Source organism: Charadrius vociferus, unplaced genomic scaffold (assembly GCF_000708025.1).
Source record: "Charadrius vociferus isolate BGI_N301 unplaced genomic scaffold, ASM70802v2 scaffold297, whole genome shotgun sequence".
NCBI lineage: Eukaryota > Metazoa > Chordata > Aves > Charadriiformes > Charadriidae > Charadrius > Charadrius vociferus.
The window spans coordinates 734,904-752,001 of NW_009649192.1; the positions used below are offsets into that span (position 1 = coordinate 734,904).

Here is a 17,098-nt window from a genome sequence, read left to right on the forward strand (position 1 = left end):
CTCTTCTTGCCCACTAAAAGATCCTAACTTCCAGAAAATATGGGCAACTTTCACTCCAAAATCAAGTGTCATGGGGCATGAGATGTTCAAACATTTCTGAAAATCTTGGTCCTTTTGTCCTGAATTCTTCTAAGATAATTGTGACTTTCATCCCATGGTGCTCATTTGTGTTTTTTTCTGCAGTTAAGAGTACCTGGACAGCTATCTTCAGTGTCATCTTTATAGCTCTGTATTATAGATGTCAGTAAAGGTGCCATTGCAGTCTGATCGCTTAAGTGATTTGAACCAGTTACTGTGGCATTATGGAATGTAAAATTGTACATCAAGAAATCCAGAAGACAGCTTAAGAGAGAGAACTGAAAAAAACCCCAAGGAAGTCTGATCGATAGATTAAAACACAGATGCAGGCACTCGTGGGGTAATATCTCTAAAGATGTCTCGACTGTGGAAATAGTGTTGGTAATTTCTGTGTTGGCAATTTCTGTGTTGGCATTTGGAATTAACTTCAAAATATCTGATAGCAAAGATAACGGAGAGAGTAACAATATGTTCCTGTTCCTATAGCATTTTTTAGTAAAGATCTTAGAGTACTTTCCAAACAGGAATTAATGCAACAGCTATTGTAGAGTATATCAGTAATGTGCATTTCTGAGCAATTTTCTACTATTGCTTATTAGCATTACATTCAGCACGGGAGACCAAACTTCGCACAGGGATTTTACTGTTGATGTACTTGCTTTTTACTTTGTACCTTTTTGGAAATGGAGCTTATTTTTCTGAAGTCTGTATATGTAACTTCTCTGTGTTTGTTTTGCAGTGTAAAAAACACCGCTTGTCAGTCGGCCATACAAACAGCTATGCTAAATCAGTTGTGAACATGGCAGATTTAGTAAGTATCACTCAACTAAATGTCCTTTTACGTGTGATATGAGTCATATGATTCTCGTACCGATAGATGCAGGAGTTGTCAGTTCATGGTATACCTAATAATAACATATATGAGGATCACAAATTTTCATCTAGAACCACTGTCAGCCACCTATAAAGCCTTTGTTTAACATAAAGCATTAGAGATATTTTGTGGCTTCAAACATTTAAGTATTCTGCTGGATCAATCCCTTGAGCCTGAATTTTAAAGAGCACCTTAGGTATGCCAGTTTTTAACACAGGATCTCTATGTTGACAGCCGGAAACCCAAAAACCAATCTGAAATCAGAGTGCACTAAAATTTCTCCAGAAAAAGCTCGTTTGAGTAAATGAGTTAGAATAGGGACATACAAGTGGGTTATGTGGATTGTATTTGTGGCACTAAATTGGATGAGCTGCTGGTTCTTGCACCTCACCCCAGAAAAGTATTCCTAGAAAAAGAAAAATGTGGTTCCCACTCTTGAAGGTATTTGGTGTGGAGTATTAACCCCCAGCATTGAAAGGATGGCCCTTTTTTCATGATTCATCCATCATGAGGTTAAATATTCCCACAGAGGTGTATCGCTGTGAAAACTGGTTTTATAGATGAGTATTTGGTATAAGAGCTCTTGTGTGTCACTGGGGTGAGCTGGACATTATAAAAGACCCATGAATTCCAAATCCTTGAACTATTTAGAATGGTTCTGTAGTAATTTTTCAAAAATCCCATTTCTCTTCTGTGCACCTCTGCCTGTGTAGGACCTGCAAGGGATCTTTTTGCAGGCTGAGAGAGCTGATTGAACAATTAGGCCTAAAATTGAGATTTTACTTTTTTTTGTTTTGTTTGTTTGTTGGTTTTAAGGAAGATAAAATCACCTGGAGAACCCGAAGTGTGCTATAACAAGCTAAACATTTAGTTATGTAAAAATGCAAACTATTACAAAAAAGGGGTAAAACTCACCTTTATTCTATTTGACATAATATATTTGTTCGTTCTGTTAATGTACTAGATATATAAAGAACAACTTAACACCAGGATAGTATTGGTTGCCATGGAAACCTGGGCTACTGATAACAAGTTCACCATATCTGAAAACCCCTTGGTGACCCTACGTGAGTTTATGAAATATAGGAGGGATTTTATCAGAGAGAAAAGTGACGCAGTTCACCTTTTTTCGTACGTAACCTCGTGTGATATTTTATTACTGGGTTTTATTCTTTCCTTGGGGGTTGCTTGTCACAAGTGGCTGATGCATCTCCTTTCTGTTGTGTGTGTAATCCACAGTAATTCAGAAAATAATGCTTCTGATGGGGAGGTGGGAAAAAGTTAATGCACAAACTGCCTGCCAGTGCAGCTAGAGGTTTGACTCTCATTTTAGTTTTAACATACTAAGGCTGAGCTGCATGCGCTGTAATCCTTGGTTATTCTGTGCAATTACCTACTCTGCAAGCACAGCTGCCTGGAAGGTGATGCATGGTTCCACCTTGGAGGTTGGCTGCTTTGGCAGTAGAGCATGGACAGCCCTGTTGTATTATTTAAAAGCAGGTTCCCTGCTTAAAAAGCACTATGGCTTGATTTACTTTGTTGAATGACCTGCATGCTGCAGGATTACTGAAGTGTTTCATATCCTCAAAAGAGTTTGTTCTCCAGAGAGACATGTGCTATAAGAAGAATAAGCTGGGAGGAATGTTATTTTCTCTGCATCTCTTAATTGTTTTGGAAATAAGATTGAAATAACAAAATACATCTACAAAAATAGAGGAGAGGTTCATGGTTGACATTTTTGATCCACACAAGACAGACCAGATGAATTGCTCTGTTGGAGTCCTTATACTTCTCTGCTGACTGTTGTAGGAGCCTATATGAATAAACTTAACCCAAATACCTCACTTTCATATGACTGCGGTAGGGTGCCAGGATACCCAACACCAGCGTCCAGCTTCTCACAATTTTTGCAGGTACTTAATTACTCTCATTGACTTATGCCATGAAGAGAGCAAGTAAGATCTGCAAGTTGTGCTTGCAGGTTTTAGTTTTTCTGCATCTCAGTCCTTCGTCTGTTAAATGGGAATCAGGTTTTCTCACATCCTTTGTATATCTTCTCTGGTGATATTGTAAGGTCTTTGGGGGAAGTCTTGTTCTTTTGAATGTTTGTGGATTGGCTAGGGCAAAGAGGGCCCTATGTGCCCTCTGACTGGGATCTGGATACCCCTGTAATGCTAATTCCAGTGCTGTCCGTAATACCACCGCTGATGTTTGAGGTATTGTATTCGTAGACTGTTGAGAAATACCAGTTTCTAAAATTGTGTCTGTGAGTGAGACACAGCTAAGATGGGAGGTGAGGTTGGCTGGTGTGATGGTACACTGGTTACAAATGAACTTACACCTTCAGCACAGTTAGAACATTGTATTGTTTCTTGATGTCTTTCTGTTTTCCTTTGAAAAAAACAATTTGCTGCAGCTTGGATGGATCAGTACTCTGAAGTGGCGCAGAGTATATTTTGTCTTGGGTAACTGGCAGTCATTCATGCTGACGTGGTCAGCACCAAAGAGATGATTAGATTTAGGTTCACAGCGCAGCTCTCCCCTGGATAGGAAGGGCTGCGGTTCCAGGGAGTTTTCACCTACCTCTGCATCAGCGAGATGCTGATGCATCTGTCTTAGAGTTTTGCCACGTCAGCATTGTCCAACTAGACACATCTTTTTGCTTGTCCCCCATGCATTGGCAATGTGGTGGCCTCTCCTGGTCTGTAGCACATGCCAGTGGAAGTCACTTGCTGCATGAGTATGTCAATGAGCAAAAGGCTGGTAAGATTCAGGTGGTTTGGCAAAATAGTCCCCTTATGCTTTCTTAAATTAGATAGTCTCAGAAGGAGGAGGGAAGATGATATAACTTTTCTGGAGATAATATGTCATGTGAGGTTTGTGAGTGGTTATCTGTTTTTCCCTTTTTTTTTTTTTCTTTGAACTGTTTGCAGCGTAGTGGTGGCAACCCGCAAATGCCAGTTTCTCCTTTGGAAATCAGAAGGGTAAATACTGGGATAGATAGGTGCAAAACTCACGGCTGAGCAGGGTAAACTTTCTTTTCTTTTCCTTTTTCTCAAAGGGGGAGTCGATTTCAGAGCAGTCGGAGTGGTGTAGCCCACACTGGTGGAATCTGCTCCTTGCTTAAAGGCGGAGGTGTGAACGAGGTAGGTGGGGATACTGGTCTGAGTGAAAAGTGGTGGAATTTGTCTGCACAGAATTTATCAGCACAGACATGTTCCTTGAAATATCTTGCTGCTTCTTTGCTGATGCAGAGTTTTAGTGCAACTCTATAGAAGGAATGTCTCAATGAAGAGTGATGAGTGAATAAAGTCAGATATGGATTCAAATACACTTTTCAGCAGATTCTGTAATATCCCATCATTCATACTTGCAGCCACAATGGCAAGAAAGAAACTGACTTTCTCTTACTTAACTTGTCCATAAGCCAACATTTAGTTTTCCTCACTTATCCATTATCTAGCTGCTCTGAAGTAAGAACTCTAACACTGGGTATCTGATTTTGCCTTGAAATGAGAAAAGCATCAATTGTGTCTGAGATACCTGTATGTCACTAATTACTCTTCCTATTTTGCTTGTTTCTTTCAGTTTGGAAAGCCAGACTTAATGGCAGTTACCCTGGCACAGACTTTGGCTCAAAACATTGGCATTTTCTCAGACAGAAGAAAACTTATAAGTGGTAAGGTTGTTTGCTTTTCACTCTGTCTCAAGAGAAAATCTTAAAAGGTGGAGGATCTTAGCAGTGTCTCTCTGATGTGTATTTTCCCCCATGTTTCTAACAATGTTGGAGTATTTTGATTTTTTTTTTGTAATAACATGAGGAGAAACTGACATATCATTAATTTTCCTCTATTTAAATGCTGTGATATCCCCCTGTCCATAATTGCTGGCAGCACTGGTGTCACCATTTCATTAAAAATAAATCATAAAGGTATCTGCCACTTCCGTGCATTTCAGGGAAATCGATGTCACACCCACAGACTGAATGGCTGCCATCTTATGGTGCAAAGGTAGAAACACACATTATTAGACTTGGGGATGATGAGGAGTCTCGTCAGTCCTGTCAGTCCTGTTACGTAGGGTGGTTTTGACGACATAGCTTTTTCCCTGTTTGCCTTGATTGAATTCCTCTTCTAGATTATCCAAATCTCCTGTATTTGCCACCCTACTGCTACCATTTATCTGCTCTAACCTTGATGTTCAACTTCTTGGTAACCTATATTTACCTGCAATGCCTTAATTCAGATCTACGCCCCATGACAAGCACCTCACCCTCCCTGCTTCCATGTTATACGAAGTCCCAGCACATGGAGAACAATGCATGATTGAAATAATAATATAGTTTTGAAACGATTTAGATGATGGATTGGAGTGCTTAGTTATTGGATCATGCGTACTTACGTGGCTTACATTTAAAAAAAATATGTTACTATTTTGAGTAATAGAGCTCTGTTTAGGTGAATTTTGTTTTCAGACATTGTAAAGACTGTACAATGCAGAGATATATCTGCATGTGAAGGGTTTTGTGGTTTATGTAATTTTATTTTGAAAAATATTCAGAAACATAGGACAGATGCTTTATGCTACCAACATGTTCAGTCTTTATTTTCCAGCTGCATATTATTAACCTCATATAGGGGCAGGTAAAAGTGAGAATGGTAACAGTGGTGGTTCCCTTTCTTATGGCTGAGCGGAGGGGCAGATCAGGGTTTTGGTGGCGAGAGAAGAGAATACAACAGTTGGGCAGAGACTCGTTTCCTTTTTATTTGTACTTTTAAAACAGAAGCAATAAGCTGATGTTCATGTATTACAGCAAGGCAAATTGCAGAAAGAGCAAGATAAAAGTATATGTGTGAAGCACATGTACAGAAATAGACATAAGTCACAGTTCTGAATGCAGAGAGCTGAGACCAGAGCAGAGCAGTCCCAGGCAGCCTGGCAGGGCAGAAGGGAGGGCTGCCCTCTGCCTGACGGGGAGTTGCGTGGGGAAGGGAGTCAAGCAGGGAAAGGAGGGAGAGCGGAGCAAGAAGCTGCTAGATCCTGCTTGTGTTTACAGGCCAAATCATGCATTTTTGTGTGAATTATTGTTTGGGTTTTTATTTTTTTTCAAGTGAAGATTTCCCCAGTCACATTAGCATAGTAGTAGAAGAGAACTAAAAATTAGAAGAAGGGTTAAAACGATTCATTTTTTTAGTCAGAAAATTTGGGAATCAAATATTGTGACACAGGAGAAGGCAGGAAAGCTGACTCATGATTGTCAAGTGCCGGAGGCTGACACTGCAGTTTCCCCTAACTTCACTTTAAGAGGAGGACATATTTTCAAAGCTCAGGATTGCATAGAATCATGCATAGTTTTTGAAAGAAAGTTTGTCAGTCTTCACTGATACATTTAAACTAAGGTGTGCAATAAACCAGCAAATTATTCTTTTCAACTTGTATTTAAATATGAAATGGAATTGACTACAGTGTAGTTTTTGTGATAAGCAATGTATTATTTTGGACTCACAAGACTCAAGATGTAATTTTTTTTCTTGTTGTTGTCAGGTGAGTGTAAGTGTGAGGACACATGGTCTGGATGCATAATGGGAGACACAGGGTAAGGCATTTCACTAGAGGAAATCACGTCCTTCATACAATGACATAAAGGAAAGGTGTGAAAATGTTTGCCTTTTGTAGTTCAGCAGAATGTTTTCTGTGAATCATTTTTCAGAAAGTAAGGTGTTACCTGTACAACACATGTAAAAAAGACACTTTCAAAAGAAATGTGAGAATGAGTTAATGAGAGGATCTGTGAGGATTTTGGTGACTGCTCGTTAAACTCACAAAGCACAGGGCTCAACAGCCACGCCAGGTCATTGCAAAGAAGCAGAAGCATGCTTAGCTTTTCTCCTGCAAGTTTGCTCTTGAGTTGTGGGAAGAAACAATAGCATTTCAAAGTTCTTGAAATGCTATTATCAAATTCCTTAAGTATGTCTCATTTTCAGTGTTTCTGTTGGAATCTTTCATCTATATCTATCATTTTTATCCTCCGGTTTGTTTGATAGTGTTAGAAAAACTGTTCCCATTGGAGGTTGAGTATGCTTATACCCACATGTAATGTCACTGGAGAGATTTTATCTAAAGACTAGTTAATCAGCACATTTTTTGCTGGTAGGTGAAATTTGGTGCTTTCTAAAGTGTGTATTCAGACCTTTATTCTTCATATCACAAGCCTGTCTTTTGTCATGTATATGACTTAAACTATAGTCTAGTTTTAGATATAGACAGTGCTTTTTAAATTAATTTCAAACTGACCTGCAAATTTTCACAGTAGCTTTGTGGTCAGAACAATTTTGAACAGAGAAGCATATTTCACTGAAAGCTCTTTGGAAGTGTGACTGTGTGCCTTTTTCACCTTGTCTACCTAAAAACATACTAGGTAGTTTTTTTCTGATTTTTTTATATGTTAAAAAGCCAATCTGAGAAGCATTTTTGATTCTTGTAAAAGTGATTCCTTATTTAATGGTCTTTAAATTCTTTATCTGAAATACAAACCGTTAAAATAATTAGCTACACAAAAACCCACTTGTATTGGCATAGCTTATTGATGAAGGATGGTGGATCCTACATTCTCTGTAGTCTTTAGGCCTAAATAATAAACACTAGAGATGGAAAAGACCAATTAAGGTTGGCAAGCCATCATTCCCGGCAAACGTTTCTTTTGTATAGCACTTCAGCTAATATTTTTTTAGCCAGTGATGAGCTGATACACGAAAGCCCTTGAGACTGCAAAATCTGCTTGAAGCATAAAGTACTTTCATGACTAAGGACCTAAATATAAAGATCACTTAAGTTACTTTGGGAAAAATTCTTTCCCTGTGGAAAGGTTCCATGCAAAGATCCTCTGCATCATATTGGTTTTAGGTGGAGCACTGTGCCTTAGGTTGGCACTCTGTACTCAAAAGAAATTTATTCAGTAGGACACGAGAGAGGGAAGCTGAAATGTTAGCTGATGTTTGTTGGAAGATGTTTTAAAATGGCATAATTCTCTTGTATAAAAATTCTGTGGGCCAGGAGAGCAATTTCATCTGAGAGGGAAATGCACTATGAGCAATCTTTGTCTCCTGCTGTATGTACAGGAAGAAATAAATGCATTTCTGAGATGAGGCCCGTTAGTGGAACAGGCTCTGTTTGTGAAAACTACATGCTGTGTAATAAGATTTATGGTATTGGGCATGAAATAACTTAGTGAAATGTTTTAGACCTCTCACTTTCCATGTGAGCTGTGTCATTATTGAAAGTTCTGTCTCATTTACTAGATTAGATAGCGCTACAAGCAGATCGTCACTATGATTTTGGACAGTGTGTTTTTGTACTTTTTCTAAAGTATAATGTTATAGTTCTCCTGTTTTGAAAAAAAGAAAATACAGTGTAAAAAGCACTACAGAAAGTAATGCTGCTACCTTTTTTCTGTGCAGATATTATCTTCCAAGCAAGTTCTCCAAATGTGACATTGAAGAGTATCATGAATTTTTAAACAATGGAGGTGGAGCCTGCCTTTTCAATAAACCAACCAAAGTAAGCATTACCTTATTGTTAAGTATTATTTCTATTCTATTTCTAATTTAGATGAAACCAAGAAGAATGAAAATTATAATGCTGGAAAAAAACCCACCTGTAATTTTGATATTTCTGGTTCTCTCTAGTGACATATGAGTGAAAGTAGCTCATTTTAGTTCACAGTGATTGGGAATTATATTTAAATAAAATTTTAATAAGTGATTTAATCTCCAACAGAATTCCCACAGGCTTTGATCTAGAATCATCCCTCACATGATTCGTTCTGATTATTGTACATACAATATTTTGCTGAATTTATTTGCTGAGGTTTCAAGTGTCTTGGTAAACTTTTGTACAGCTTGAATTCTCGTTTGCGTTGGCTGATGTCTTTTGGTACAAATATCTGGAAGCTGAAGTACGATTGCTTTTATTTCACATCTGTCCCAAGATGAGGACACAGCTCCTAGAGCCTCTGCAGAGGGTGCACCGCTGTGCAGCCCAGGAGCTTTGCGGGCAGCAGCAGCTACAAGTGGTTGTGATATCCCCCCCTGTTTGGCGAAGGCAAAGTTTTTACAGTGGCTCTCAGAACAGAATTTGAAAACTGTGACTAGTTTTTCTAAAGCTGGAAGAGGCAGAGCAAGAGAGAAAGCCCCGAGGAGTAGGGGACAGACATTAGGAGAGCCTGTGTCTGCTGGGCACCTGTCACACTCCTCATTCCCCAGGAGCTGCCCACATGGTGTCTGTCATACCCTGGACCGCATGTGCTGGGGGAGAAATGTGTCTTCGGAGACGTACTCAGATCATCTTAGCCCTGTATTAGCTCCTTCCAGGCCGGCACATGTGGCTCTGCACAACCCTGCTTTGTGCTGGGTAGTCACCCAGACGGGGAAAGCTGGTGGACCCCTGCCGGACCCTGGTCCTCAGTGCCACTGTACCTCGCCCTATTTAGCAGGGTGCGTTACCCCCCTAAAGACTTGGGGGCGGGAGAGCTACAAAAGCATTGTGACCCACTTAAATGACTGACCCATCCCCTCCAAATTTCCCTCTAAAGTACGAAATCAGAGGTCTTGCTGCATGAGTCTTGGAAATCAGGAGAAGTGGGGAATATTTCTTGAGATAATATTTGCCTTTTCTTTGCGCAATTTTGTCTCAGTTTTGGCCTGCTAAACATGTGAAAGATGCAAAGAATATGAAATGATTAACATGTAAGGGAGATAAATACAAAACACGGCTAAAGAAACTCCAGCCAAGATTCAGGCACTTCTACAATGGAGGATTTGCAGCAGGGTTTCAGTATATTCCTGGTCCATGTACTGAAGCATGTTAAAACGTAAAGTAATCAGGATAATGATCTTGACTCTTTTCTAACTGTAATTAATGTTATCCTCTATTTAATGGCTGTCTTTCAACAAGCAAAGGAAAGAGGCTAAGGGAGAAAGAGAGTCCATTGTGGGAAAAAGACTTGATAGCTGAGGTGACCACAGATGTAAAAGAGAAAGTCAATGCTGGAGTGATGCATATTCCTCCTGGAGCGGCTGAGAAAAAAATGCGTGTTCCGACAACCACGGAATTTCAGTAAATGTTAGAGAGGGGAAGAGAAGACATCAAATCTGGATAAGCTGAGTCTGCTTCTCTCTCAAAAGTCTCCTTTTCATGGAAGAATGTATTATGAAAAGTGGAGAGGAAGCACTGTAATTCATTAATAAGATGTAAGATATCTCATTCTTTAAAATGCACCTGCATTTTAGAGTTTGCTTTTTCTCATCTCATTAAAAGTGGAGAGAAATATTGCTGATTTTATTTCTTTCCTCAGTGAATTGTTTCCATAGTGTAATGTGTCTTACTTAGGCTTGTTTTAGCAATTATGTTAATTTACACATCTGTCACTAGGTAAAAAACAATTACTCTCATCTCAATTTAGATTGGAAGCATTTACAATTTTTTCTAATGGCATGTGGAAATGTGAAGTTGGATGTACAATCCAGGGTGATTTAGACTCTTTTATGTGGTGGTGTTTGGGTTGGTTTAAAGTTATTGTCAATGGATGTCTGTCTAATTCACAAGGCTGTCAAAGACATGTTTTTTAGCAAGGGTGCTGAAACACAAACTTACTTTTGCTTTCGAAAAATATGATATAAAGGCAAACTGATGTGACAAGGTGCAGTGTTCAACAGTGCTCCACTGTAAGATCAGCTGTGATCCCAAAAATTGCATCAATGACTGCTGGACCAGATTGAGCGTGTGTTCTTTTCAAATGAACGGATGAATTATATGACTTTTGGGGAAAAGTTATCCAGTTTGCTTTTCATGGTTTTTTTTCCTTCCATTTCATATTTAGCTGTCCCTATGTACTGCAGCAAATTGGCCCAATGTTTTAAGGCAACGCCCTCTGTTACTTGTCTGTATTGTGCAGCACACACCTAGAGATACTGAAAAAGTTAAGATGTCTGGAAAAATATGTAGGAAATGAGTAGTTTTAGCAACTCTTTAATAATTCTAAAAGATAACTGCTTGCTTACATTTAATGTTAAATTCTACACATGCATTTCATGCTGCAGTCAAATTTCCATTTCAATAGGGGGATCTAATGATAGCACATCAGCCTGTGCGACTAGCTTCAGGCTGGTTTGTGGCACAGTGAAGTACGTGGGGTGATGCTCCATCCTGTGGGCTACTGACAGAAAGGCAGCAGCCAGAGAAAATTGCACTCTACACCACAAGTGACGTACTTGCGCAGATGGCTCATAAGCAGACTGGTTTCTGGAACGATCCTAGTTTAATTGGAGAACTCAGGACAATCTGCAAAATTTTAGTCTTTGTGATGCACTTATATGCCTTCTCATTTATGTAATAAAAGTTATTATGTTTTCTTATGGCCAAAGGAAAAAAGCCATTTTATTTTCTTTTTGAAGCATTACCTTTTGAAATTTTAGGAAATGGCGAACAATGAAACTGCAAAGAACAGAGTGTAAATGTCGATTAAAAGAGAGCATAGTGTGGGTTCCGTGCAAAAAAATGGTAAATTAATCTTGCCCATGGGAAAGGAAAGTACGACTACAAATGTACAGATTTAGACATTTTAAATAACAGTTTAAGGGGGAGGCTGAAGGGAAGGGGAGGAAGCCTCACCAGCTATACTTTCTCATCTGCCTGTGACACATGCTTATGGAAAACTGCTGAAAGTTCCAACTGTGATAGAGAAAAAGGGAAGGAAAAAGCATCTGACTACAACAAAAACTGACAAAGAAACCCAGCTTCTCCCCTCTCCGTGCATTTCTGAGCCACGTGCTCCCAAAGGATAATTTTCTTATGGCTATTTCTTCTGAAGTTATAGTTCAGGCTTCAACCTGGGACACAGCTGTCATCACTTGAATTCTAGAACAACAGGAATTGCAACCCCTTTAATGAGAATGATATTTTTTTTCTTTTATTGTCACACCTTTTGTTTTTGATTGTGGCTTTTGCTCAGACTGAATCTTCTGTAAAAATGGCACTCATGCACCGAAGACACTACGTGGCTTGGCCATATTGCTGAACCAGTTCACAGCGTTGTTAGTTCTCTACACAGTTTGTTTGTGTTGTTTCTAGTCTGCTTCTCCCTGAGTTGTAGGTACTGTTTTTTGGTTAATGCCTTTGGAGTGCTAGCTAAAAACCATGTTGTACAGAGTAAATATGACAATGATTCCCTTAGAAGAGACATGCCCTTTGATTTCTGATCTTGCCCTGCAGCTTCTGGATCCTCCAGAATGTGGCAATGGCTTTGTGGAAGATGGAGAAGAGTGTGACTGTGGGACGATAGCGGTAAGTGTACTTTAAATTAGCAACTAGAGCTAATTTAAACAACTAAGTACTTTAAATTAGCAACTAGATTCTCCATGACATGGTGCTGCCCATCACCGCCATTAACATAAAGTGGAGAAAGGCACAAAGTGTTAAGGTCTTGTGGCAAAAGATTCATCATTTCTTACCTTTTCCATCACATTTAACACAATGTGGGTGCTGTGCATCACTGCCGTGAACATTAAGTGGAGGAAGACAGGCAGTGTTAAGGTCCTGCGGCAAAGGATTCGTTGTTTCTTACCTTTTTCCATTGTGTTTAACACAATGTGGGACAGCTTTTTTATTTTATCACCACATAAATTCTGAAGAGTAACAGTAATAGCTACCTGTGCAGAATTAGGCCTTAAAAGATGTTAAAGAAAGTGTTTTCCTAGATGGGAACATGACTCTGGTCAGTGTTAAAATGTCAGTATTAAATGATTGACATTGTGAAGTCAGAAAAATTATTTCCTATATTGCATAGGAAACAGCAACTTCGTGCACCACAATGCACGCCTTTTTCTGCCCCCAGGTGCTTAAAAGCCTGGTTAAAAATCTGTTCAGGTAGCGTGCTAAGCTGAGAAGTAGTAAGAGAGCTTGGGGCTCATCTGCTTTTCCCATGTATTCTGTTATAAGTGTGTGTGTTCCTCAGGAGTGTGCCAGCGAAGGAGGAGAGTGCTGCAATACTTGCACCCTGACGGCAGGCTCCCAGTGCAGCAACGGGCTTTGCTGTCGCAAGTGTCGGGTAAGGGCAGTGACCTTCACTTGCAGCATCCTGGTGGGAATACATCCAGGTGGCTACAGGCACCGTAGCACATGTCTTTTTCCTTGCAGACCTTGTGATTACTTTTCTGAAAGCTTACCTTTTAAAATTGGCTGGAAAATGGTTTGTCTGGGGCTATTCTCTGTCTCTTAGGCTTGGCTTCTTGAAATAGGGATTGTGATCAAATGCAGAGGTGAATTAAAGCCTTCCAGTTTCAGACAAGTTTGAAAGAGGTTGAAGTTGCACGAGGTTTCATTAGATGTCCTTGTTTAAACACGCACATCTTTACCCATGTACCGCTCCCAATGCCTTACAGGTTGCTCTGGATTTGTCCCATGAGGCTGAATGGGAAAATCGTATCACAGAGGGCCTGAGAGAAGGATATAGTTAAAAAAAACCAAAAACAAAACACAACACAGCTAGCAGAATTATGCAGAAGTGTTCATCTAAAAGACACCTGACTTCAGTTTCAGTTAGGTCTGCCTGTGTCTCCTTATGTTTGGACTGACTGAAATCCCGTTTGGTAAAGGGAATCAAGTCTTATGTAAACTATAAAGTATTCTTCCTGATACATCAGTAAATAGTGAGAGGAGGTCTAGTCAGATCTTGGCTGTAAGGGAGCCCAGCTAAATATGACTTGAAATAGTTGTTTATACTCATCTAGTAATAATGATAATTATTATTAAAGTTATTAAAACTGTGGTGTACTATGTGTGATATTTTTATCTTTGTGGGCATTTCAGGGTTTTGTTTCCTTAGGAGGAGCATTAGTAATAACTGTGAACCACATTCTTGACTTTGCGCTCATCCTAATGTTAAAAAAAGAAAAAGCACAGATTATGCTGGAACAGATCACATTTCCCTAAGCGCATTCCTTTTTTTTAATGTAATATGAAAAAATAAGCAGATTGCCAGTGTGGGTGAATTTTGTTCAAGTATCCAAGTCACATAGGCACCATATTAAAGACTATGAGAAAAAAATTAAGCTTCTGTGTACCTACGTTATTTTTGCAAATGAGACAAAGGTTTATCTACATACACAGTGGTGAGGGTAAGCCAATGAAGAGAAAGGCAGAATTTTGCAAAACACGTGTCCCTAGGAGGAGTTAATCAGGACAGCTCAAAAGACCATATATTACAGTTCCCAAACTTGGGGTTACCTTCCCCTGTAATACCCTGCCTGAAAGCAGGAGTGAAGGAGGGATTGCAAACAAAACATGGTGAGTGTACCTCCCAGCATCCTGTAGTGTTTCTGACAACATTCCTGTCTGTCTGCATTTTTCCAGAGACTGGTAGGAAAAAGATAAGCTGAAGGCTGAGAAAGTACCAGAGTCTGGCTCTTCCACTGACGTTCACACCAGCTGTGGAGTTAGCAGTTGTCCCAGAAAAAAAAATAAACTCTGTGTGTGTGCAGATCCAAAAAAAAAAAAGTCACAGAACTGCAAAATGAACTGGGTATCACAGTCTTAAGAAACCTTTCAGGGAAAATAAGGGGTCTGCACTAACAGTTGCCACTAATGGGGTGTCTTCCAGCTTTTACAGGTCTTGAGGGTTAGCGCAGAAGTCTAACTAAAATGCCTAGTTAGGTCGCTGATACGTTTTTTGTTGTTAAATATCTGGTCACATAGAAAATGGTGTTAAACCTTACGGAATTCAGTACATTTATTAGTAGTTTCTGTTTTACAACGGAGCATTGTGATAACCATAGTGTTTATGCCCAGAGCTTTGCAGTGTTCTTTGTCCCTAGAAAGAAAGACGGGATCACTTTCCCTGTTTTATGACGAAGAGTAAAATAGTCACAAAAAGGCACAATGAGCCAGTCAAAATAATGCTGCAAGCCACTGCAGTATTGATTTGATAAACACCAGGGGTCCTGTGTCCCGGGAGAGCACTTATCCTGCTCAGCCCCACACTCAAGGCATGCAGGAGGATAGGTCTGATAGTGGTACCACTTACACCGGTAAATGACCAGTGGCTTCACAGGTGCAATGTCCGCACCAGGGAAAGGAAAGTCTTCCCACTTCAGTCAGCCTGTGCAAATTTCCCACTTTTAATTTTAGTTAAAACTCTAAAAAGCATTGCATTTAAGGCAAGATATGGAGAAATCAAGAAGTAATTTTCTGTCCTTTGTTTTTCCAGTTTGAACCTAAAGGAGTTTTGTGCCGAGAAGCAGTGAATGATTGTGATATTGCAGAGAACTGCACAGGAAATTCCAGTCAGGTGATTTTTGTATCTTCTGTCCAGGAGTTGAAAAAAAACACCTGTAGTCTCTCATTCACTATGAATGTTACCATATAGTAAGGACTATAAAAATTGTATTAAATTGACTGATACAGAAAAAAACAGCATGATACTGAACTAATTTTCTGTATGACATTTGTTGTATGCTTTGCTTCCATGCTTGTCTGATCTATTAGTTACTTTCTCTTTCTATAGTGTTCTCCCAATATTCATAAAATGGATGGATATTCATGTGATAACAAGCAGGTAATTAGCATGTCAATTTGTTTTACGTTCTTTCTGCTTTTATAGATTGCTTTTTATAGATTTTGGTTTAAGACCTTTGGAAGTCACCTGGGACAGTTCTGCTGACATTCCTGAGTTTCGGGTGCTAGTTGTATTTTGGAGCTAAGCATTTAAATGAACAGAAAGTAGGATCGCATATTAGTTGCTTCAGTAGAAAGCATGTGCCAAATTTGTGTATTAAACAGATACGTATTTTGGAAACTCAAGTTATTTGAAACCTCTTCTGTATCTTTTCTTTCTTTCTAGGGTATTTGTTTTGGAGGAAGATGTAAAACCAGGGACCGGCAGTGTAAATATATCTGGGGTGAAAGTGAGTGAATGTGATTGTTTCTAAGTTGGTTGTTGTTCATGTGACTTGAAAGATTGTCTTAGCTTAAAAAAGTTATGGAAGAGATATTCAGAACCATTAAAACAGCTAGGACTGCACGTCCCTTCCCCTCTTCCTCCCCCTTCTTTTGTCTTTCCATCCTCTTTTTGAGCTCTTTCTCTAGTGTTGGTTAACTTACTGGTGATTATTTTGAAGTCTTAGGTTTAAGTTCTCATTGATAACCACCTAGGAACCTATACTCATATTTACTGATTTATTTCAGTGGCTTCTGGACATTTTAGACCAATAAACCCTGGTCAATCTGAACAAAATTTTGAAACAGTCCTGTGGTGCCAACATAAAACTTTTTATTGAGAACACTATGCAGAGTTTCACAGGCCACTTGCAGACTGTGGTACTGCAGTTCACAGATTGGGAAGCTCTGCTTGCTTTGATTATGCATCCCCATTTCCCAGGACCTGGCTTTTCAAAGTATTCATCAACTTAGAAGAGATTTGTTTCTGTTTTTAGAAGTGACAGCTGCTGACAGGTACTGCTATGAGAAGCTGAACATTGAAGGGACTGAGAAAGGAAACTGTGGAAGAGACAAGGACTCTTGGATACAGTGCAATAAACAGTAAGTTGATCCATTTAGAAAACAACTGGTATGAGATTTTTTTATCCCTGATCCAGTTCTTCAGCTGGCATGAAGAGGCTCAAAAAGCCTTTGTATGGATCAGGCTTCTCCTGGTCTTCCTCTGCAGACTTTAGTGCAGGAGATTCTGGAGCAAGGGGAATGTCAAGAGGAGATGATCTCTGACAAGAGAGCACCATCTGAGCTTTGGGACCACTTGGCCAAAAGTGGTCCTAGTACTCTTGGTGAGGCTTAGCAGTGCAGAGAAGAGCAGCCTGTGGTTTCATATCCCAGTGTGATGTTCACCTTTCAGGCTGTCTATGCCATTGCATTGCTAAGCTGTGTTCAGTTTTCATCGTATTGTGACTTTCCACATCTTTTCCTGCAAGTTGCTGCCTAAACCATTGTTTCATATTCTCTGTTTTTGCAGTTGATTATTTCTGCCTATTTCTGAACCTTTTGCCAGTCCTTATCAAACCACACCTGGGTTTTTCAGATGAGTTCTCCGTTCTATCAATGCCATTTAAATTCTAGTTCTGCTTACAGGTGGACTAATGT

General features: G+C 39.5%; 1 protein-coding gene across 1 annotated transcript in view; it reads left to right on the forward strand.

Annotated features, from left to right (window-relative positions):
* The window catches only part of ADAM22 (ADAM metallopeptidase domain 22), a 122,969-nt gene that overhangs the window by 78,543 nt on the left and 27,328 nt on the right, over positions 1-17,098 (forward strand). Inside the window, exons 10-21 of the mRNA XM_009888969.1 lie at positions 818-889; positions 1,917-2,083; positions 4,014-4,098; positions 4,541-4,631; positions 6,497-6,548; positions 8,410-8,509; positions 12,221-12,292; positions 12,963-13,055; positions 15,213-15,293; positions 15,510-15,560; positions 15,846-15,909; positions 16,438-16,543. Of these exons, the coding sequence (XP_009887271.1) occupies positions 818-889; positions 1,917-2,083; positions 4,014-4,098; positions 4,541-4,631; positions 6,497-6,548; positions 8,410-8,509; positions 12,221-12,292; positions 12,963-13,055; positions 15,213-15,293; positions 15,510-15,560; positions 15,846-15,909; positions 16,438-16,543 (1,034 nt within the window). The remainder of the gene's footprint in view (positions 1-817; positions 890-1,916; positions 2,084-4,013; positions 4,099-4,540; positions 4,632-6,496; positions 6,549-8,409; positions 8,510-12,220; positions 12,293-12,962; positions 13,056-15,212; positions 15,294-15,509; positions 15,561-15,845; positions 15,910-16,437; positions 16,544-17,098) is intronic.